Source organism: Daphnia magna, linkage group LG3 (genome assembly GCF_020631705.1).
Source record: "Daphnia magna isolate NIES linkage group LG3, ASM2063170v1.1, whole genome shotgun sequence".
Taxonomy (NCBI): Eukaryota; Metazoa; Arthropoda; class Branchiopoda; order Diplostraca; family Daphniidae; genus Daphnia; species Daphnia magna.
The window spans coordinates 285,917-309,880 of NC_059184.1; the positions used below are offsets into that span (position 1 = coordinate 285,917).

Genomic DNA, 23,964 nt, shown 5'->3' on the forward strand with positions numbered 1-23,964 from the left:
CCGTTGGCTGCGTCCAACTCGCGTTAGAGCTCCCACTTTAATGGATGTCTGCGAGGTTATTACCAAGACCCGTAAAAACAAATAAAATAAACGTTAACGGCCATGTGCGAAGGCGTCGCCGAAACGAAAAGAAAAACACGCAACTTTGATGGCGAATGAAAATGTTTCGACTCTTTCGCATCGAAATCGAACGAAAAGAGCGCGTTTGCATTCCCTCAACTACAAGTGAGCACGTCGCCAGTTTCTCTCTTTGTTAAGTGAGCCTCTCTTTTTTTTTTGGGGGGGGGGGGATTTTGCTACCGGTTGAATCGGCCTTTTGTCGAGTGTGAAAAGCACTCGAAGCTTTTCAGTCGATTGATCAGAAAAACAAACTCTTCTTTTCCTTCGAGTTTGCGTTCTTTCAATTGAGATGAAACTGTCATCAATTCAATAGGAAAGGCAGCGCCGAGTTTCTATTGGCCGTTTCTTTCAACGCCAACTGGTGTCTCTTATCACGTACTCGACTTTTTGAAAGAGTTGCCAGTGACGTTGCGCATTTTGATTATCCGACTTTCCTTTCTTGGTGCCCCCCCCCCCCTCTTCCTCCTTTGGGCCTAAAAGGTGCCAGTCAGCGTAACATTTGACACGTTGATAGGAATCGCTGCTGCTGGCAGATCCTCCTTTGCCCTGCTGAAACGCTCCACTCTTCTGTCGATGAAACTTGCAACTCTTTTCTCCTTTTTTTCAAGGCTTGTTGCGTCCATTTATGGAACAACACACGCCATCGTTGCGTTGCCTTTCCATCCGCATTGCCATGGCAACCGTGACTTGCACATTTTTAATTGCCTTACCTAAAATACGTACGTTGTTTTGCCGTTTCTACAGTGCAGCGCTTCCGTCGGAATGAAGGCCTTTTTCGACATGATGGACAAGGATCCCCATAAAGTGATGATCCTCGGCGGATCGTGTAACTCGGTCACTGATTCGATCGCCAAAACATCAAAACATTGGCGTATCCCCGTGGTAAGTGAATTCATTCAATTCTTTTCTTTTTTTTTTGGGGCTTTTTTTGGCTTTTTTTGGCTTTTTTGTGTGGCAACCCGCCGGGCAATTGGTTTTGTTCTGGCCATCAGTTCCGCCAACCCGCGTTGCCTTGGTCACCATTTCTGCCACTCTGATGAATCCATTTTGATTTTTCTTTTTCTTTTTTCTTTTTCTGGTATTACAAAAAAAAAATAATAATAATAAAAATAAAAAAATGAAATGTTTGACGAATGGCGCTGCTGACGTCACCAGTTGTCGTACGCCGACACGCACCCGATGTTTACGCGCAAGAGTTATCCCAACTTTTTCCGCATCGTGCCGAGCGAGAATGCGTTCAATGCGCCGCGTGTCAAACTGCTGCAGGCCTTCAACTGGACTCGTGTCGGCACTCTGTACCAGAATGAGCCCAGATTCGCCCTGGTAAGTCTTCTCTTCCGCATTTGGATTACCACCATTTACACTCATTACAGCCATCTACGCGTAGGTCTATTCATCATCCCAAACGCCTTGGTTTTGTTTTGGCTTTGGTTTTTTTATTTATTTTTTTATTTTTTATTTTTTTTTTTTACATGTTTTCTCACCGAGATTGTGTGTGTGTAACAAGCCGTGTATAAGGCCGTTAGCAAGGAAGGCAACCAAAAGCCAAAAAAAAAAGGGGGATGGAAAAAAGAAAAAGAAAAAAAAAAAAAACAAATTGTTGGCTTCAGTGCCGTGTCTTGTCCCGCGTGATGTCGCATGATCGTGATGGATGGCCAGTATATCTCGTTCTGTTCCCCCTGGAAATGGGTTCCCCCCTACTAACGCAGTTGATGGATGAGAAATCATTTTGCCCGCCCCTTTCTTCCGCTCTGGGTTATGACAATGCCGACGGCTATAAGTTAGCCAACATTATCAATATATCGATTCAATCAACAACCGTCGCAACTATTATTACTACTCGGCTTTGCCGGCCCCGTGCCCGAAAGCTTGATGCCATTTCTTCGTATATGAGATTATTATTTTTATTCTCGTCTTCCCCCCTGTTATCCGCGTTTGTTTTTTTTTTCCCTTGTTGCTCGAGGCGGTTTGGGCTGGGAGGGGGGAGGTCAATCGTTTACTGATCCTGCCCGTTCGGCTGACATTTCCGCAAACACAAACGTACGCCGCCGCACGTCTTTTGTCTTTATGGCGGACGTCGGAACGGCCGTGTCCAACTGACCGTTCGACCTCTGCCTGCCCTATCTGTCTCGCTCTCGCCCTTTCCTATGTATGGGCACACGAATAACTGGACGGATGACTGGACAACTGCGGATTCGTGTCGCATTCGTTATATTGTTTTCGCTTCAGAGAGCTTTTGGACGTGCTGCTGCTGCTGCTGCATCGATTAGATGGCGGTGTGTACAAGGCACAAGAGAAGAAGTAACATTTGTCGCAAATGATTTGTTTTCATTGGCAAAATGATTGGAGAGAAAACGATATGAATGGACGCAAAAGACAAAAGATGAAAGAAATAAAATAAAATAAATAAGGAAAGGAGAGGGGGATCGTCTTTTGCAATCAACTCGGCCGCCTTACTGTCGCCATTCCGCCTCCGCCTATTGTCCCTAGATCGATGCTATAGGCAACGACTATTGCTATTCTGGATATAATACAAGTGCGTGTGAGGCGGGTTCCGTGACGCAAGGCAATCACAAATTCAAAGAGAAGCAAAATTGTTTTTTTTTTTTTGTTGTTGTTGTTGTCTGATTCGTTCGAAACAAGCGGCCGACGCCCAACTTACTATCAATACGGTATCTTCGGCATTAAATAATAATAGAAAAATAAAAAAACGAGCCAACGTACAAAGCAAAAGATCAGTTTGAAAATCAAAAGACGATGCAAGAAAAAGGAAAAAAAAAACAACAAAAAAAACAGATGAAAGGTGACATTATTATTGAACCAGCGACGGCTGGCAGCGTATGATGATGCTATCATCTCGGCGTGACGTCAATGCTTCTTTTCTTGCCATTTATACATAGCGGCACAAGCTCCCCCCTAACGCGCTGCTCTTCAGTAACGTGAGCGGATTATGCGGCCGCAGTGCTTCGTGTTGCGCACACCTGACGGCCGACACGCAATTTACTTTTCTTTTCTTTTTTTTTCGCTCACCACACCCGACTGTAGTAGAAAACAACTTTCCCCTTTAATTGCAGCTAGTGCATCTACACACAGGTTCAAGATGAAGCGATTCGCTCCCCCGCATAGTTCATCGTAGAAAAACCTACGACCGTGTTCATTACCTTCGCATTGTCTATGCCGCCTGATTTGATTGTCTTCCCCCCCCCCTTAGTACAGTCCGTCTCTGGATATTAGAGGGGCCATCTCCAGACTCTAATCATATCGCTCCTCTTGTTGCTAACGAACTACGTCGGCCCGTGGAGGCGGTTGGGTTGCTCATCATTTATTATTATTATTATTTTTTATTTATTTATTTTTTTTTTTTTTGGGGGTTTCGGTGGTGGTTGTTACTGCGTCTGTTTTCTCATCTCAGCTTTCGCGGATAGCATATAATGTGATATAAGGTTAGTTGGGACGAGCGAATAAAGCGACACATCGGTTGATTGCATCTTTTCATTCCTCCGTCTCGTCTTTCTTTTTCTTTCTTCCTCTCCGTTCTCTCCATTCTCTCCATTCTCTCCGTTCTCTACGTCCTTTACGTTCTCTACGTTCGCAAATGTCAAACAAAAAAATCTCGGCGCCATTTGTTTTTTTCTTTCTTTATCCATCGTCCATTACGTAACGAGATGATGAGCGACTTGATGTGATTCCGGCTCGCCTTCGGTCGTACCCTGACTTTGATACATCATCTTTACTTTGGCCCGGTAGGCACACAAAACGAAACGGGACGTGAAGCGGGACTAAGCGACATTCTTTTTTTTAAATAAATAAGATGATGCAACCTGTGCTTTTTACTCTGTCTGCCCCTCTTGTTGAATAGAAAGCAGAAAAGAATAAGGCACAGAAGAAATAGTATATAGCGTTGGTTTATTATTGGCAGGCCCAAGTCATGCCCCATCATCCATTTGTACCTGGCTATTTCTGTTTTCTTTTTCCTTTGTCTTTTCCTTCTTCTTTTGTCTTCTTGATGTTGTTTTTTTAAATTTATGTTTGTTGACATTGATCGCACAAAAACGTGAGGATGCAAAGAGAAGTCAGACAGGAGAGAAACACTGGCTGGTTTTGCGTTGAAATGGATGGTTTGGATCGAGTGCCAGACACACGGATGGCAATGGCAAGGTAGGGGGGATATGCGGGATGGCCAGCCGGATCGATGACTGGCGGAGGTATACAATACTGATACGGCCTAAGATAAAAGTGACTTGGATAACACCCACAGCGGCAAGTACGTGATAGTGCGCTCGCTGCACATTCGGTCTCGAGTCGAAGCATTCCTGGTTTTCTGGATGGCGATGTTGTTGTTATCTATTTGGCCGGCGTTTTCCCACTCTCGGCCGGCCTCATTCCCCCCTTGTCGTCTTTTCTCATTTCCCTCCTGAGATGAGATGGCAATGATGCAGTAGTCACGATCTTATTGAGTTTGGTCGTCACGTCGCGACGGCCGTCAATCCAGTTACGCCGTCGTTGGACGTGGCGACTGTGTTTGTTGCAGTCGCCTCCTTTCTCTCGCCATGTCGTTTCACGCACTACTCCCACACAGTCCGACTACACAAAAACGACATTGCCGCGCCCGGCCTTATTCAATTGTCTACGTTTTTCTGGTGACTTTTTCATGTCCTATTTGTTTGGAATTAGTTTGGAATTAGTTTGGAATTAGTTTGGAATTAGTTTGGAATTAGTTTAAAGTTTTAGTTTTAGTTTAAAATAAAAGAAAGAAAATAATTCATAATTCATTTCTGGAATAGGCGCATAATGGGCTGGTGTCGTTGCTGGACAGTGCCGGAATCGAGTTGACCGAGTCGCAGGGTTTCGTCAACGACTTGACCCAACCGCTGGCCAAGCTGATGGAGAAGGACGTCCGCATCATCCTGGCCAGTTTCAACGCCACCTGGGCCCGCCGCGTCTTTTGCGCCGTTTCGCGCATCAATTTGTACGGCGGCCGCTACCAGTGGATCCTGGCCGGACCGCGCCAGGAGCGATGGTGGATGACGCAAGCCGAGGACCAACAGGATCCCACCGTCAATTGCACTTCCTACGAGATCCTGGCTGCGCTGGAAGGAGCTTTCGTTGTCGACGTCTTACCTCTGACCAGCTCCAAACAGGTCACCATTTCCGGATTGGTTAGTTGCATTTCCTGCCCATTTCATCTCGGCATTATTCATCTATTCATTGATTTTTGTTTGTTTCTCCCCCCAATCGACAGACGGCCGAGGAGTACGAGAAACAGTACAACAAGGAGCGAGGCGACTCTTATTCGCAGTTTCACGGCTACGCTTACGACGCCGTGTGGACGGCGGCGCAGACGGTCAAGACGGTCATTCACAAGTTGCACGAGAGGAACCGAATGGCCAAAGCGGCCGCAGCGTCTTCGTCCAGTCCGAGGCAACGGCAGCAGTTGCGGCACTGGAGCCTGCGCAATTTCACCTACAGAGATCCAGGATGGGAGAAACTGCTGCTGGACGCGTTGCGAAGCGTCGATTTCAACGGAGTGACGGGCCGCATCAAATTCGAGGATAACGAAAGGAGCGGCCGACTGACGGTCAAGCAAATTGTGGGCGCTCACGAAGTGCCCGTGGCCGAGTACGAGAACGCCAGTGACACGTTGTTCCTCAACGAGTCGGCCATCTCGTGGATGTCGGAGAGCAAACAGCCGCCACGCGATCGCACCATCCAAACGGTGGAGCCGTCCCGCATCAGCGTGCCCGTCTTTGCCACGCTGACCATCGTGGCTGCCTTGGGCATCGTCCTTGCCTCTTCCTTCCTGGCCATCAACATCCGTTTCAGGAATCAGAGGTACGTTATCACCAATGAACGTAAAATGGATTTTTTTGTTTTTTGTTTCGTTTTGCCCGTTTCACTTGCTTTTCTTATTTTGTTTTCAATCAACAGGTACATCAAAATGTCGAGTCCGTATCTGAACAACATGATCATCATCGGCTGTTTGCTGACGTACACGAGCGTCATCCTGTTGGGGTTGGATTCACATCTGACGAGCGAGTCGGCCCTGCCGGTGATTTGCACGGCCAGGATCTGGACCCTGATGGCCGGCTTCACTTTGGCATTCGGCTCCATGTTCTCGAAAACGTGGCGGGTGCACTCGATCTTCACCGACGTCAAACTCAACAAAAAAGCCATCAAAGACTATCAGCTGTTTATGGTCGTCGGAGTGCTGCTCACCATCGACATTGCCATTCTCACCACGTGGCAGGTCATTGATCCCTTTTATCGCGAGACCAAACTCCTCGAGCCCTACGTGAGTTTCTTTGATTGATTTGCATTTTCAAGATTCAGTTCTCGCTTCGCTTCCGAGAATTGCATCACCTTGTTTTGTACTTCTTTTTTATAACAGCCGCATCCGAGCCAGGACAACGCCGAAATCCGGCCGGAAAACGAATACTGTCAGAGTAACCACATGACGATTTTCGTCAGTTCCATCTACGCCTACAAAGGACTTTTGATGGCGTTCGGCTGCTTCTTGGCGTGGGAGACTCGTAATGTCAACATACCAGCTTTGAACGACTCGAAATACATCGGTTAGTGATTGAACGAGGCCGAGGCCGAGGTCTGCAAAAGCCCGTCCCCGTTCGTTGCAACGGCCCGACGAACGCAATGCATTTTTTAACGTTTGATTGTTGTTTGGATTTGTAGCGGTTGCCACGACAACCACAATCCAACCTGTATGCGTTTCAAGACCATTTGATTTGATTTGTTTTTTTTGTTTAATGTCTCGTTGTTTTTTTTGTTTTTGCGTGCGTGTTGTGTGTGTAACGCAACCGTACAGGGATGAGCGTGTACAACGTGGTGATCATGTGCGTGATTGGCGGAGCAGTTTCGTTCATCTTGGAGGACGAGCAGGACGTTTCTTACGTCATCATATCGATTTTTATCGTCTTCTGCACCACTGGCACCCTCTGTCTCGTCTTCGTTCCCAAGGTAACACCGGCGCCCCTAACAAGTTCGTTCCCCTTGTTTTCTGCTTCCACATGTTGTGCGGCAACTCTCCTGCCGCCATCCACTCCCTCCATTTTCTTCTTCTTTCCCATCCGTTCCCCCCTCTCCCCGACTATCGTTTTTCTTCCGTCTCATCTCCAGGGATTGCCCGTCTGCCAAAAGAGGAGCAAATATGCGTGTGCATGCAATATACATACACGGTATAAATACCGATAGCGACACTCAATGCACAATGTGGCTAGGAAGCAGAGGACGAGTCGGACAGAAACAGGAAGAACAGAGTGGGTCTATCGAGCAGCACGCTATAGCGCGCTATACATCCAGTTGGCTGCTGATGGACGAGCTTCTTTCCCCAACCATTACCAATGCATATTTAATGTGACATGCAAACGCACTCCTTGTCTCTCCCCCACCTCTCCTACCATTCTTTACCCAAACACACACACGAGCACTGCTGCCTAGTTTTGTAGCTATTGTTACCGCCGAAAGCCGAGTTTCATTTCTTCCGCCTTTCGGCCAGCCAATCTTGTGCGTTCCATTTTGGCCTTCTTTCCTCGTGTTCCGCTGCTCTGCATGCCCGTCGGCTTCATTATCTCATTGGGGTCTGGCATTAGACTGGCACATCGCTGTGTCAATTATTGGCTACGCTTGATATTTGTAGGCAAATAGGTCGACTATTTATAGAAAAGGGCGCTAGTTTTATTCTTCCATTTTCTCACCGTTGAGTGCGGCGTAGTTTTTTTGTTTTGTTTGGTTTTTCTTTTTTAAATAAAATTCGTGTGAGACTAAGAAGAGTGGCTGCGGATGGGAACCCCGGGGTACGCAATGTGCCGTCGTTCCCTACTTGGTTTTCTGTCTGTGCATAAAAAAAACCTTGTGAGAGAAGCGAGCGAGCGAGCGGCAAGGAGGGCCACGGCGACATCATTACCATTGGATTGAATTACGGCTGGTGCTCCTTCTTAACACGCTCCTTTGCCTCTCCCCTTTCCATTTTCCTCTTTCCTCCCGTCTCTCTCTCTCTCTTGCTCCCTTTGAATAATGGAGCGTCGACGACGTCGATGCAGCCCGCACTTCGGATGCAACGACCAAGCGTCCGACGATGACGACGACGAGGAGGCACGGAGCGGAAAAACGAAAATTCCTCCCTTTTTCTTTTAGACTTTCTTAGTTGGCCCAAACTTTTTGTTCTTCCGCTTTCTTTTTGTTTGGTGTAGCTTTGAAACCCCTGCAGCTATGGCGGAGTGCAACGCCTGCGTTCGTGTAGCGCGTTACCACGCACACACAAGACACACCCTCTGAAAAACTCGGGGATGTTGTCCTTGTATTCAATCAGACTCGCATAATGGCGACGTGCGTGTCGGATCCGTTCATTTGATGGCCATTTTTGTATTCGAATCGCGTCGTGTTTTCTTTCCCCCTCCCTCGGTTGGCTCTGGCTGACTGACATTGTCGCTGATTGGCATCGCCTTCCTTCTTTTGCGCAGCTGATTGAATTGCGGAGGAATCCGCAGGGGGCGATCGAGAAGCGCGGCGTCAGATCGACAGTGAAACCTCAACTTCCGGGCGGCAAATACGGTGCAGGAGGAGGCGGAAGTGGCGTTGGTAGGCAGAACAAGAGCGGGGCTAATCAAAATCGCGAGACGAGCCTCCAGTACAAGAGTAAGACGCGAAACGCCAAACTGCGCAAGGAGCTGCGCAACCTCGACGACCAGATCCAAGTAATCATTTATTACTATTATTATTATTCCTTCAAATTTCTGTTGTTTTTAGTTGTTTTTGTTTTGTTTTGGACGGGTTTTGAATTCATTAACATTCCCCTCGCCTGCTATTTGTCATTCTTACCTTGTTTCATTTTCACCGAGTCTTGTTTCATTCATCCGGGCAGTGAAATTGTCTTTAGGATCAACGAGGTTATCCAGATGATATTTGATTGATGCATTATGATTATTTTTTTCAAATACTGTCGGACCGCCATCCGCATCTCGAGTACTTTTCTCTCGGTTTGTCGGGAATGACGAGCAAAATCGCTTTCGGTTTCCTCGATCGTTCCATTTGCTGCATCGCAAACTTTTATGACATGCAACTTAATTCCTGCTCTTCTTCTTCTTCTTCGTTGCTTCTCGGTTTCTTACAGAAACTTTTGGAACAACTTGGCGAAGATAACGATTCGCTGGCAAAGGATGGACCTTCGTTTACCTATTCAAAAATCGATTCAGACTGCAGGGGTACAGTTCTACACATTTATATTGATTGTTTACATCTTGGATTTACGTTTTCACGTTTTCAAGTTTTCACGTTTTCTTGTTTGATTGCTTGCATTTTGGTGAATGCGGCGGCAACATTGGCCCATGAATTGTGCAGTACCGTCTGTCAGCGGAGCTGATACGATGTCTTTGTGCTCGCTGATATCTTCGCCCGAGCCGACGTCTACCTCGCCGCATCACGCAAAGTAAATCAAGAAACAGAGGAAAACTGGCAACTCGTTTTGCCTACTCTTCTACCCACCCCTTTTGTAGTCTACTGTTTGTGCTTGACGGGGCGTCGCCGTCACAGTTTCTTGGTCTTCTTCTTCTTCTTCTTCTTCTTCTTCTTTCTTCTTCTTCTTTCTTGATGACTAGCATGGAAAGCTGTCATGATATCTATCATGACATTATGTCACGCTACACGCTCGATGGCACCGGGCGCAGAGTGTAAAAACGAACTTGGCTATTAGCGTTGGCCCATGCTGTGCAAACCCCACCACTGCCCCGCTCTTGTCCGATGCTGGACTTTGGTCGGCGGCACGTTCATTTGATTAAGATCGTTAACGAGACAGACTAATGGCCTCTCTGTTCTCTATTTTCGTATCGTCTCTCTCTCTCGCTCTTTTTGTGAGCGTAGGGAGAACGGTGGCAAGGGAGTTCGGAGCGGACATCATCAGGAGCTGCAGCAACAGCAGTCGGTGGCCCAGTCGACATCCAGCGGCTCTGGAAGCGGCTCTGGAAGCGGCTCGACGGCGCCAGCCACGGCCAGCGTGGCCATGTGGACGGCCATCAGCAACCCACTGCTGCTCATCAGTCACGTTCTTAGGAGGTCGATGGATTTGCAGCCAACCGGTGCCGCCAATAATGAATCAACGGCCGTCGAATGCGATGAGGCGTCATCGCGACAGCAGGCGGTGGACGCCGACGATAATGACGACAACCCGTCCAAAGGAGTCCACGCCTGCTGCGAGTGCGTCAGCGTCGAACGACACGCTGAACCGACCAATGCGGACTGGCAAAATCAAACAGTAGATCAGGCTCCATTTATTGCCAGCACCACCAGCCGCAGCAGCAACACCAGCAACAGCAACAGCAGGTATGATGCACGCAAATGCACCTCCGGAATTCCTTCCCCAGTTTTGTGTGATGTGTGTACGTATACATGTGTGTGTGTGTGTCTCAATAATTCAGCTGATGCAGAGAATAAGGAATGCAGAGAATAATGAAGGAGAGCGAGTTGAAACTGTCATCTATTTTACTCTGCTCGATTCCATATATTATTAGCCACTGTCATTGTAGAGAGAACACGCACACACACACACACAGACGGCGGGGTTTGACTGTTTCACGAAACATCGATTGCCATATGTAGCCATTGCAGCCATTGCAGCCTATTGTAGCCATTGTAGCCATTGTAGCCTACAGTGGTAACTTACATATTGGGATTTATGTGCTAGTGATCTGTCTAAGAAGCCCAAGGGCATTCGACCCATTTGTTTCATTATTAATCCCTTAGCTCTCGTTTTCCCTTCTTTTCCCGTTTTTATATTCAATTTGATGGATTTCCCTCTTTGCTTTTCTTGGTCGACGCTGGCGCCATCAAGGGACGTAATGCAAGGGGACGAACTAGACGGCAATCCCACCTCTCCGTTAATGGTGAACAAAGACGCAAAAGACGGAAAAGACGGAAGAGAAGACGAAGTAGCAAGAGATGATGAAGAAGGAAGTGGAAACATTTGGAGGCTGCTGGCTAAAGCGACAACGCCGCACCAATCTCCGCCCGGATCCTTCATTTCCAACCTGTCAGGCGACCGTTCCGGCGTTGGCGGTGGCGTCGTCGGCGTCGTCGTCGGCGGAGGAATCCAGTCCGACTCGCCCTCCGATGAATGGGGCGCTGCTCAAGTCCACAAGAGCTCGGGCTCGGTCTCGCGTTGCGCTTGTCATCATTCATCGGCCTCGGGATTGGGGGTCAGCGGGGCGGCCAGAAGGCGACGCTGCCAAATGATGGAGAGCTTGAGTCTGACTGAAATCCGGTCTTCGCCCATCACGGGCAATGGCACGTCTTTGTCATCCGAATTTGAGCCCATCCATAACCGGAGTCTTTCGGTTCAAGGCACGATGGCAACGCGATCTCGTCTTTCTCCTTATTCCGTCGACTGCAAAACTGGAGCACCTTACGGCCATCAGCAGGAACACAGCCGCAGCGATTCTTCCTTCAATTACGAGTCGAACATGTCTGAAGTGGATCCGGCCAACAAGCTCGTCAACTACTTCGAGTATCGATCGTTGGAGAGCCTCGAATCGCCGACCATCAGCGACACAACCATCAGCCAACAGGACGGCGAAGGGAATGATGAAGAAGTGGACGAGGAAGAAGAAGCCAATTCCACTCGCGTCAATTTTGACGAAGGTTCGACGTTCACTTCGCCCAGAGAGGAAGACCTGGTTGTTATCGAAGACGGTCTCTATTCGTTGCCAATGGCCATCGCCGACTTGAACAGTTCCCAAGCGGCCACGGTCGTCAACGGAGTTGGCGGAGATAAAAGCCCGCCGTCGCCCGAAGAAATGAGACTCTCACCTCCGCCGACCACTACACCTGTCAAGACCAGTTGCACTGGCAGCCCCAGTCTTCCCAGTCCGACTCTCACGAGTAGCACTCTCACGTTAGCAGCAGCAGCAGCAACGTGTAACGTCGCTTTCACTGGTACACCGTGTCGCTCATCATCTACGTCCAGCAAGGGCTCCAGAGGATCGACCAGTGGCAAAAGCAAGTCCCAATCGACGCGTGATCGACGGAGAAGAGCTCAAAGCAACAATAAACTGAACAGTAATGAGGACTTAAGCGGCCGGTTGAGTAAGCCTACTCAGCACGGTCATCAGCAGCAAAGTGAACTGCGTACGCCGCAGCCCACAGTTGAACACTCCGATTGGAGCATTCTTCCCATTTTCAAGCAACTCATCGTCCAGAGGCAAATGGAAACTGGCGGTGCTTGCCATTCGCAGCCCATCAGCGGCGTCACCGACGATGAGAGGATAACGACGAAGACGACGACGAAAGCAGCTATCGAAGATATTGACGAAGATCACCGCCAAATGTCCTCGTGTCCTAATCTTTCTATCAAGTGTGATGTTGTCGAGTATTTTTAGTTGATTGAGAACCTTACCAAAACAAACAATGTCGCCCTTATAACTGTCGTTTCTCAAACGCTATCAAAACAGCAACTAAACATCTTAATTAATCCTAAAATCTCTAATTGATTGTTGATCTCCCCTCGCACACACATTCCATCTTCGATTGTGTATATCATCATGTGTCAAATACTCAAATATATATATCTATGAATTATGAAGAAATCGACTGTTTATTCTTTTCGTTTTTCCCTACATCACATCCAGCTATCGAGTTTTTGTGACGCCCATACTAAATTTTAAAAGCTTAATCACGTTCGTCTATTCAAGGGAATCTTTCATTTCTTCCTCAAACCAGAAGTTTCTGAAATTAACGGATTCAAAGTGATTTTAGCGCACCCACTTTTTTCCTCCGTTGTTTACCATTATCTCAAAAACTACAAGCCCAACATAAAAACCATTACGATTTCCGGGATCCTCGTTAAATTTTGAATTGAAATCATGTATTTTTAACTATTTCTAGAATTTATCAAAAAATGAAAAAGTGGGAAGGCTATACCCTTCCCATTTTTGTCAAAATCAGCCAAAAACGCCATCTCCTGGAATTCGATGAAAATCACACGTTATGGTCAGAATTGAACGCCAATTTTAGTAAAGCGAAGCGTTTCTTCCTCAAACCAGAAGTTTCTGAAATTAACGGATTCAGAGTGATTTTAGCGCACCCACTTTTTTCCTTCGTTTTTTACGTTTATCTCAAAAACTACAAGCCCAACATAAAAACCATTACGATTTCCGGGATCCTCGTTAAATTTTGAATTGAAATCATGTATTTTTAACTATTTCTAGAATTTATCAAAAAATGAAAAAGTGGGAAGGCTATACCCTTCCCATTTTTGTCAAAATCAGCCAAAAAAACGCCATCTCCTGGAATTCGATGAAAATCACACGTTATGGTCAGAATTGAACGCCAATTTTAGTAAAGCGAAGCGTTTCTTCCTCAAACCAGAAGTTTCTGAAATTAACGGATTCAAAGTGATTTTAGCGCACCCACTTTTTTCCTTCGTTTTTTACGTTTATCTCAAAAACTACAAGCCCAACATAAAAACCATTACGATTTCCGGGATCCTCGTTAAATTTTGAATTGAAATCATGTATTTTTAACTATTTCTAGAATTTATCAAAAAATGAAAAAGTGGGAAGGCTATACCCTTCCCATTTTTGTCAAAATCAGCCAAAAACGCCATCTCCTGGAATTCGATGAAAATCACACGTTATGGTCAGAATTGAACGCCAATTTTAGTAAAGCGAAGCGTTTCTTCCTCAAACCAGAAGTTTCTGAAATTAACGGATTCAAAGTGATTTTAGCGCACCCACTTTTTCCTCCGTTGTTTACCATTATCTAAAAAACTACAAGCCCAACATAAAAACCATCACGATTTCCGGGATCCTCGTTAAATTTTGAATTGAAATCATGTATTTTTAACTATTTCTAGAATTTATCAAAAAATGAAAAAGTGGGAAGGCTATACCCTTCCCATTTTTGTCAAAATCAGCCAAAAACGCCATCTCCTGGAATTCGATGAAAATCACACGTTATGGTCAGAATTGAACGCCAATTTTAGTAAAGCGAAGCGTTTCTTCCTCAAACCAGAAGTTTCTGAAATTAACGGATTCAAAGTGATTTTAGCGCACCCACTTTTTTCCTTCGTTTTTTACGTTTATCTCAAAAACTACAAGCCCAACATAAAAACCATTACGATTTCCGGGATCCTCGTTAAATTTTGAATTGAAATCATGTATTTTTAACTATTTCTAGAATTTATCAAAAAATGAAAAAGTGGGAAGGCTATACCCTTCCCATTTTTGTCAAAATCAGCCAAAAACGCCATCTCCTGGAATTCGATGAAAATCACACGTTATGGTCAGAATTGAACGCCAATTTTAGTAAAGCGAAGCGTTTCTTCCTCAAACCAGAAGTTTCTGAAATTAACGGATTCAAAGTGATTTTAGCGCACCCACTTTTTCCTCCGTTGTTTACCATTATCTCAAAAACTACAAGCCCAACATAAAAACCATCACGATTTCCGGGATCCTCGTTAAATTTTGAATTGAAATCATGTATTTTTAGCTATTTCTAGAATTTATCAAAAAATGAAAAAGTGGGAAGGCTATACCCTTCCCATTTTTGTCAAAATCAGCCAAAAACGCCATCTCCTGGAATTCGATGAAAATCACACGTTATGGTCAGAATTGAACGCCAATTTTAGTAAAGCGAAGCGTTTCTTCCTCAAACCAGAAGTTTCTGAAATTAACGGATTCAAAGTGATTTTAGCGCACCCACTTTTTCCTTCGTTTTTTACGTTTATCTCAAAAACTACAAGCCCAACATAAAAACCATTATGATTTCCGGGATCCTCGTTAAATTTTGAATTGAAATCATGTATTTTTAACTATTTCTAGAATTTATCAAAAAATGAAAAAGTGGGAAGGCTATACCCTTCCCATTTTTGTCAAAATCAGCCAAAAACGCCATCTCCTGGAATTCGATGAAAATCACACGTTATGGTCAGAATTGAACGCCAATTTTAGTAAAGCGAAGCGTTTCTTCCTCAAACCAGAAGTTTCTGAAATTAACGGATTCAAAGTGATTTTAGCGCACCCACTTTTTTCCTCCGTTGTTTACCATTATCTCAAAACTACAAGCCCAACATAAAAACCATCACGATTTCCGGGATCCTCGTTAAATTTTGAATTGAAATCATGTATTTTTAAGCTATTTCTAGAATTTATCAAAAAATGAAAAAGTGGGAAGGCTATACCCTTCCCATTTTTGTCAAAATCAAGCCAAAAACGCCATCTCCTGGAATTCGATGAAAATCACACGTTATGGTCAGAATTGAACGCCAATTTTAGTAAAGCGAAGCGTTTCTTCCTCAAACCAGAAGTTTCTGAAATTAACGGATTCAAAGTGATTTTAGCGCACCCACTTTTTCCTTCGTTTTTTTACGTTTATCTCAAAAACTACAAGCCCAACATAAAAACCATTACGATTTCCGGGATCCTCGTTAAATTTTGAATTGAAATCATGTATTTTTAACTATTTCTAGAATTTATCAAAAAATGAAAAAGTGGGAAGGCCCTTCCCATTTTTGTCAAAATCAGCCAAAAACGCCATCTCCTGGAATTCGATGAAAATCACACGTTATGGTCAGAATTGAACGCCAATTTTAGTAAAGCGAAGCGTTTCTTCCTCAAACCAGAAGTTTCTGAAATTAACGGATTCAAAGTGATTTTAGCGCACCCACTTTTTCCTCCGTTGTTTACCATTATCTCGAAAACTACAAGCCCAACATAAAAACCATCACGATTTCCGGGATCCTCGTTAAATTTTGAATTGAAATCATGTATTTTTAACTATTTCTAGAATTTATCAAAAAATGAAAAAGTGGGAAGGCTATACCCTTCCCATTTTTGTCAAAATCAGCCAAAAACACCATCTCCTGGAATTCGATGAAAATCACACGTTATGGTCAGAATTGAACGCCAATTTTAGTAAAGCGAAGCGTTTCTTCCTCAAACCAGAAGTTTCTGAAATTAACGGATTCAAAGTGATTTTAGCGCACCCACTTTTTCCTTCGTTTTTTACGTTTATCTCAAAAACTACAAGCCCAACATAAAAACCATTACGATTTCCGGGATCCTCGTTAAATTTTAAATTGAAATCATGTATTTTTAACTATTTCTAGAATTTATCAAAAAATGAAAAAGTGGGAAGGCTATACCCTTCCCATTTTTGTCAAAATCAGCCAAAAACGCCATCTCCTGGAATTCGATGAAAATCACACGTTATGGTCAGAATTGAACGCCAATTTTAGTAAAGCGAAGCGTTTCTTCCTCAAACCAGAAGTTTCTGAAATTAACGGATTCAAAGTGATTTTAGCGCACCCACTTTTTCCTCCGTTGTTTACCATTATCTCGAAAACTACAAGCCCAACATAAAAACCATCACGATTTCCGGGATCCTCGTTAAATTTTGAATTGGAATCATGTATTTTTAACTATTTCTAGAATTTATCAAAAAATGAAAAAGTGGGAAGGCTATACCCTTCCCATTTTTGTCAAAATCAGCCAAAAACGCCATCTCCTGGAATTCAATGAAAATCACACGTTATGGTCAGAATTGAACGCCAATTTTAGTAAAGCGAAGCGTTTCTTCCTCAAACCAGAAGTTTCTGAAATTAACGGATTCAAAGTGATTTTAGCGCACCCACTTTTTCCTTCGTTTTTTACGTTTATCTCAAAAACTACAAGCCCAACATCAAAACCATTACGATTTCCGGGATCCTCGTAAATTTTGAATTGAAATCATGTATTTTTAACTATTTCTAGAATTTATCAAAAAATGAAAAAGTGGGAAGGCTATACCCTTCCCATTTTTGTCAAAATCAGCCAAAAACGCCATCTCCTGGAATTCGATGAAAATCACACGTTATGGTCAGAATTGAACGCCAATTTTAGTAAAGCGAAGCGTTTCTTCCTCAAACCAGAAGTTTCTGAAATTACCGGATTCAAAGTGATTTTAGCGCACCCACTTTTTTCCTTCGTTTTTTTACGTTTATCTCAAAAACTACAAGCCCAACATAAAAACCATTACGATTTCCGGGATCCTCGTTAAATTTTGAATTGAAATCATGTCTTTTTAACTATTTCTAGAATTTATCAAAAAATGAAAAAGTGGGAAGGCTATACCCTTCCCATTTTTGTCAAAATCAGCCAAAAACGCCATCTCCTGGAATTCGATGAAAATCACACGTTATGGTCAGAATTGAACGCCAATTTTAGTAAAGCGAAGCGTTTCTTCCTCAAACCAGAAGTTTCTGAAATTAACGGATTCAAAGTGATTTTAGCGCAACCACTTTTTCCTTCGTTTTTTACGTTTATCTCAAAAACTACAAGCCCAACATAAAAACCATTACGATTTCCGGGATCCTCGTTAAATTTTGAATTGAAATCATGTATTTTTAACTATTTCTAGAATTTATCAAAAAATGAAAAAGTGGGAAGGCTATATACCCTTCCCATTTTTGTCAAAATCAGCCAAAAACGCCATCTCCTGGAATTCAATGAAAATCACACGTTATGGTCAGAATTGAACGCCAATTTTAGTAAAGCGAAGCGTTTCTTCCTCAAACCAGAAGTTTCTGAAATTAACGGATTCAAAGTGATTTTAGCGCACCCACTTTTTTCCTTCGTTTTTTACGTTTATCTCAAAACTACAAGCCCAACATAAAAACCATTACGATTTCCGGGATCCTCGTAAATTTTGAATTGAAATCATGTATTTTTAACTATTTCTAGAATTTATCAAAAAATGAAAAAGTGGGAAGGCTATACCCTTCCCATTTTTGTCAAAATCAGCCAAAAACGCCATCTCCTGGAATTCGATGAAAATCACACGTTATGGTCAGAATTGAACGCCAATTTTAGTAAAGCGAAGCGTTTCTTCCTCAAACCAGAAGTTTCTGAAATTAACGGATTCAAAGTGATTTTAGCGCACCCACTTTTTTCCTCCGTTGTTTACCATTATCTCAAAAACTACAAGCCCAACATAAAAACCATCACGATTTCCGGGATCCTCGTTAAATTTTGAATTGAAATCATGTATTTTTAACTATTTCTAGAATTTATCAAAAAATGAAAAAGTGGGAAGGCTATACCCTTCCCATTTTTGTCAAAATCAGCCAAAAACGCCATCTCCTGGAATTCGATGAAAATCACACGTTATGGTCAGAATTGAACGCCAATTTTAGTAAAGCGAAGCGTTTCTTCCTCAAACCAGAAGTTTCTGAAATTAACGGATTCAAAGTGATTTTAGCGCACCCACTTTTTTCCTCCGTTGTTTACCATTATCTCGAAAACTACAAGCCCAACATAAAAACCATTACCATTTCCGGGATCCTCGTTAAATTTTAAATTGAAATCATGTATTTTTAACTATTTCTAGAATTTATCAAAAAATGAAAAAGTGGGAAGGCTATACCCTTCCCATTTTTGTCAAAATCAGCCAAAAACGCCATCTCCTGGAATTCGATGAAAATCACACGTTATGGTCAGAATTGAACGCAAATTTTAGTAAAGCGAAGCGTTTCTTCCTCAAACCAGAAGTTTCTGAAATTAACGGATTCAAAGTGATTTTAGCGCACCCACTTTTTCCTTCGTTTTTTACGTTTATCTCAAAAACTACAAGCCCAACATAAAAACCATTGCGATTTCCGGGATCCTCGTTAAATTTTGAATTGAAATCATGTATTTTTAACTATTTCTAGAATTTATCAAAAAATGAAAAAGTGGGAAGGCTATACCCTTCCCATTTTTGTCAAAATCAGCCAAAAACGCCATCTCCTGGAATTCGATAAAAATCACACGTTATGGTCAGAATTGAACGCCAATTTTAGTAAAGCGAAGCGTTTCTTCCTCAAACCAGAAGTTTCTGAAATTAACGGATTCAAAGTGATTTTAGCGCACCCACTTTTTTCCTCCGTTGTTTACCATTATCTCGAAAACTACAAGCCCAACATAAAAACCATCACGATTTCCGGGATCCTCGTTAAATTTTGAATTGAAATCATGTATTTTTAACTATTTCTAGAATTTATCAAAAAATGAAAAAGTGGGAAGGCTATACCCTTCCCATTTTTGTCAAAATCAGCCAAAAACGCCATCTCCTGGAATTCGATGAAAATCACACGTTATGGTCAGAATTGAACGCCAATTTTAGTAAAGCGAAGCGTTTCTTCCTCAAACCAGAAGTTTCTGAAATTAACGGATTCAAAGTGATTTTAGCGCACCCACTTTTTCCTTCGTTTTTTACGTTTATCTCAAAACTACAAGCCCAACATAAAAACCATTACGATTTCCGGGATCCTCGTTAAATTTTAAATTGAAATCATGTATTTTTAACTATTTCTAGAATTTATCAAAAAATGAAAAAGTGGGAAGGCTACACCCTTCCCATTTTTGTCAAAATCAGCCAAAAACGCCATCTCCTGGATTTCGATGAAAATCACACGTTATGGTCAGAATTGAACGCCAATTTTAGTAAAGCGAAGCGTTTCTTCCTCAAACCAGAAGTTTCTGAAATTAACGGATTCAAAGTGATTTTAGCGCACCCACTTTTTTCCTCCGTTGTTTACCATTATCTCGAAAACTACAAGCCCAACATAAAAACCATTACCATTTCCGGGATCCTCGTTAAATTTTAAATTGAAATCATGTATTTTTAACTATTTCTAGAATTTATCAAAAAATGAAAAAGTGGGAAGGCTATACCCTTCCCATTTTTGTCAAAATCAGCCAAAAACGCCATCTCCTGGAATTCGATGAAAATCACACGTTATGGTCAGAATTGAACGCAAATTTTAGTAAAGCGAAGCGTTTCTTCCTCAAACCAGAAGTTTCTGAAATTAACGGATTCAAAGTGATTTTAGCGCACCCACTTTTTTCCTTCGTTTTTTACGTTTATCTCAAAAACTACAAGCCCAACATAAAAACCATTGCGATTTCCGGGATCCTCGTTAAATTTTGAATTGAAATCATGTATTTTTAACTATTTCTAGAATTTATCAAAAAATGAAAAAGTGGGAAGGCTATACCCTTCCCATTTTTGTCAAAATCAGCCAAAAACGCCATCTCCTGGAATTCAATGAAAATCACACGTTATGGTCAGAATTGAACGCCAATTTTAGTAAAGCGAAGCGTTTCTTCCTCAAACCAGAAGTTTCTGAAATTAACGGATTCAAAGTGATTTTAGCGCAACCACTTTTTCCTTCGTTTTTTACGTTTATCTCAAAAACTACAAGCCCAACATAAAAACCATTACGATTTCCGGGATCCTCGTAAATTTTGAATTGAAATCATGTATTTTTAACTATTTCTAGAATTTATCAAAAAATGAAAAAGTGGGAAGGCTATATACCCTTCCCATTTTTGTCAAAATCAGCCAAAAACGCCATCTCCTGGAATTCAATGAAAATCACACGTTATGGTCAGAATTGAACGCCAATTTTAGTAAAGCGAAGCGTTTCTTCCTCAAACCAGAAGTTTCTGAAATTAACGGATTCAAAGTGATTTTAGCGCACCCACTTTTTTCCTTCGTTTTTTACGTTTATCTCAAAAACTACAAGCCCAACATAAAAACCATTACGATTTCCGGGATCCTCGTAAATTTTGAATTGAAATCATGTATTTTTAACTATTTCTAGAATTTATCAAAAAATGAAAAAGTGGGAAGGCTATACCCTTCCCATTTTTGTCAAAATCAGCCAAAAACGCCATCTCCTGGAATTCGATGAAAATCACACGTTATGGTCAGAATTGAACGCCAATTTTAGTAAAGCGAAGCGTTTCTTCCTCAAACCAGAAGTTTCTGAAATTAACGGATTCAAAGTGATTTTAGCGCACCCACTTTTTCCTCCGTTGTTTACCATTATCTCAAAAACTACAAGCCCAACATAAAAACCATCACGATTTCCGGGATCCTCGTTAAATTTTGAATTGAAATCATGTATTTTTAACTATTTCTAGAATTTATCAAAAAATGAAAAAGTGGGAAGGCTATACCCTTCCCATTTTTGTCAAAATCAGCCAAAAACGCCATCTCCTGGAATTCGATGAAAATCACACGTTATGGTCAGAATTGAACGCCAATTTTAGTAAAGCGAAGCGTTTCTTCCTCAAACCAGAAGTTTCTGAAATTAACGGATTCAAAGTGATTTTAGCGCACCCACTTTTTTCATCCGTTGTTTACCATTATCTCGAAAACTACAAGCCCAACATAAAAACCATTGCGATTTCCGGGATCCTCGTTAAATTTTGAATTGAAATCATGTATTTTTAACTATTTCTAGAATTTATCAAAAAATGAAAAAGTGGGAAGGCTATACCCTTCCCATTTTTGTCAAAATCAGCCAAAAACGCCATCTCCTGGAATTCAATGAAAATCACACGTTATGGTCAGAATTGAACGCCAATTTTAGTAAAGCGAAGCGTTTCTTCCTCAAACCAGAAGTTTCTGAAATTAACGGATTCAAAGTGATTTTAGCGCAACCACTTTTTTCCTTCGTTTTTTACGTTTATCTCAAAACTACAAGCCCAACATAAAAACCATTACGATTTCCGGGATCCTCGTAAATTTTGAATTGAAATCATGTATTTTTAACTATTTCTAGAATTTATCAAAAAATGAAAAAGTGGGAAGGCTATATACCCTTCCCATTTTTGTCAAAATCAGCCAAAAACGCCATCTCCTGGAATTCAATGAAAATCACACGTTATGGTCAGAATTGAACGCCAATTTTAGTAAAGCGAAGCGTTTCTTCCTCAAACCAGAAGTTTCTGAAATTAACGGATTCAAAGTGATTTTAGCGCACCCACTTTTTTCCTTCGTTTTTTACGTTTATCTCAAAAACTACAAGCCCAACATAAAAACCATTACGATTTCCGGGATCCTCGTAAATTTTGAATTGAAATCATGTATTTTTAACTATTTCTAGAATTTATCAAAAAATGAAAAAGTGGGAAGGCTATACCCTTCCCATTTTTGTCAAAATCAGCCAAAAACGCCATCTCCTGGAATTCGATGAAAATCACACGTTATGGTCAGAATTGAACGCCAATTTTAGTAAAGCGAAGCGTTTCTTCCTCAAACCAGAAGTTTCTGAAATTAACGGATTCAAAGTGATTTTAGCGCATCCACTTTTTTCCTTCGTTTTTTTACGTTTCTCTCAAAAACTACAAGCCCAACATAAAAACCATTACGATTTCCGGGATCCTCGTTAAATTTTGAATTGAAATCATGTATTTTTAACTATTTCTAGAATTTATCAAAAAATGAAAAAGTGGGAAGGCTATACCCTTCCCATTTTTGTCAAAATCAGCCAAAAACGCCATCTCCTGGAATTCGATGAAAATCACACGTTATGGTCAGAATTGAACGCCAATTTTAGTAAAGCGAAGCGTTTCTTCCTCAAACCAGAAGTTTCTGAAATTAACGGATTCAAAGTGATTTTAGCGCAACCACTTTTTTCCTTCGTTTTTTACGTTTATCTCAAAAACTACAAGCCCAACATAAAAACCATTACGATTTCCGGGATCCTCGTAAATTTTGAATTGAAATCATGTATTTTTAACTATTTCTAGAATTTATCAAAAAATGAAAAAGTGGGAAGGCTATATACCCTTCCCATTTTTGTCAAAATCAGCCAAAAACGCCATCTCCTGGAATTCAATGAAAATCACACGTTATGGTCAGAATTGAACGCCAATTTTAGTAAAGCGAAGCGTTTCTTCCTCAAACCAGAAGTTTCTGAAATTAACGGATTCAAAGTGATTTTAGCGCACCCACTTTTTTCCTTCGTTTTTTACGTTTATCTCAAAAACTACAAGCCCAACATAAAAACCATTACGATTTCCGGGATCCTCGTAAATTTTGAATTGAAATCATGTATTTTTAACTATTTCTAGAATTTATCAAAAAATGAAAAAGTGGGAAGGCTATACCCTTCCCATTTTTGTCAAAATCAGCCAAAAACGCCATCTCCTGGAATTCGATGAAAATCACACGTTATGGTCAGAATTGAACGCCAATTTTAGTAAAGCGAAGCGTTTCTTCCTCAAACCAGAAGTTTCTGAAATTAACGGATTCAAAGTGATTTTAGCGCACCCACTTTTTTCCTCCGTTGTTTACCATTATCTCGAAAACTACAAGCCCAACATAAAAACCATCACGATTTCCGGGATCCTCGTTAAATTTTGAATTGAAATCATGTATTTTTAACTATTTCTAGAATTTATCAAAAAATGAAAAAGTGGGAAGGCTATACCCTTCCCATTTTTGTCAAAATCAGCCAAAAACGCCATCTCCTGGAATTCGATGAAAATCACACGTTATGGTCAGAATTGAACGCCAATTTTAGTAAAGCGAAGCGTTTCTTCCTCAAACCAGAAGTTTCTGAAATTAACGGATTCAAAGTGATTTTAGCGCACCCACTTTTTTCCTTCGTTTTTTTACGTTTATCTCAAAAACTACAAGCCCAACATAAAAACCATTACGATTTCCGGGATCCTCGTTAAATTTTGAATTGAAATCATGTATTTTTAACTATTTCTAGAATTTATCAAAAAATGAAAAAGTGGGAAGGCTATACCCTTCCCATTTTTGTCAAAATCAGCCAAAAACGCCATCTCCTGGAATTCGATAAAAATCACACGTTATGGTCAGAATTGAACGCCAATTTTAGTAAAGCGAAGCGTTTCTTCCTCAAACCAGAAGTTTCTGAAATTAACGGATTCAAAGTGATTTTAGCGCAACCACTTTTTTCCTTCGTTTTTTACGTTTATCTCAAAAACTACAAGCCCAACATAAAAACCATTACGATTTCCGGGATCCTCGTAAATTTTGAATTGAAATCATGTATTTTTAACT

General features: G+C 41.9%; 1 protein-coding gene across 3 annotated transcripts in view; it reads left to right on the forward strand.

Moving 5' to 3' along the window:
- LOC116918778 overlaps nt 1-12,703 on the forward strand; it is a 27,193-nt gene extending 14,490 nt beyond the window's left edge. For 2 of the 3 annotated variants that reach the window (XM_045171625.1, XM_032924541.2), the window contains 12 exons: nt 865-1,002; nt 1,276-1,443; nt 4,905-5,279; nt 5,363-5,952; nt 6,049-6,412; nt 6,509-6,692; nt 6,941-7,092; nt 8,595-8,828; nt 9,245-9,335; nt 9,472-9,559; nt 9,991-10,449; nt 10,958-12,703. In XM_045171625.1, coding sequence (XP_045027560.1) covers nt 883-1,002; nt 1,276-1,443; nt 4,905-5,279; nt 5,363-5,952; nt 6,049-6,412; nt 6,509-6,692; nt 6,941-7,092; nt 8,595-8,828; nt 9,245-9,335; nt 9,472-9,559; nt 9,991-10,449; nt 10,958-12,500 — 4,368 coding nt within the window. In that variant the 5' untranslated portion in view covers nt 865-882 and the 3' untranslated portion in view covers nt 12,501-12,703. Of the gene's footprint in view, nt 1-864; nt 1,003-1,275; nt 1,444-4,904; nt 5,280-5,362; nt 5,953-6,048; nt 6,413-6,508; nt 6,693-6,940; nt 7,093-8,594; nt 8,829-9,244; nt 9,336-9,471; nt 9,560-9,990; nt 10,450-10,955 lie in introns of all 3 variants that reach the window. The other variant, XM_045171624.1, reaches the window with a different exon arrangement.
- Nucleotides 12,704-23,964: the final 11,261 nt, after the last annotated feature.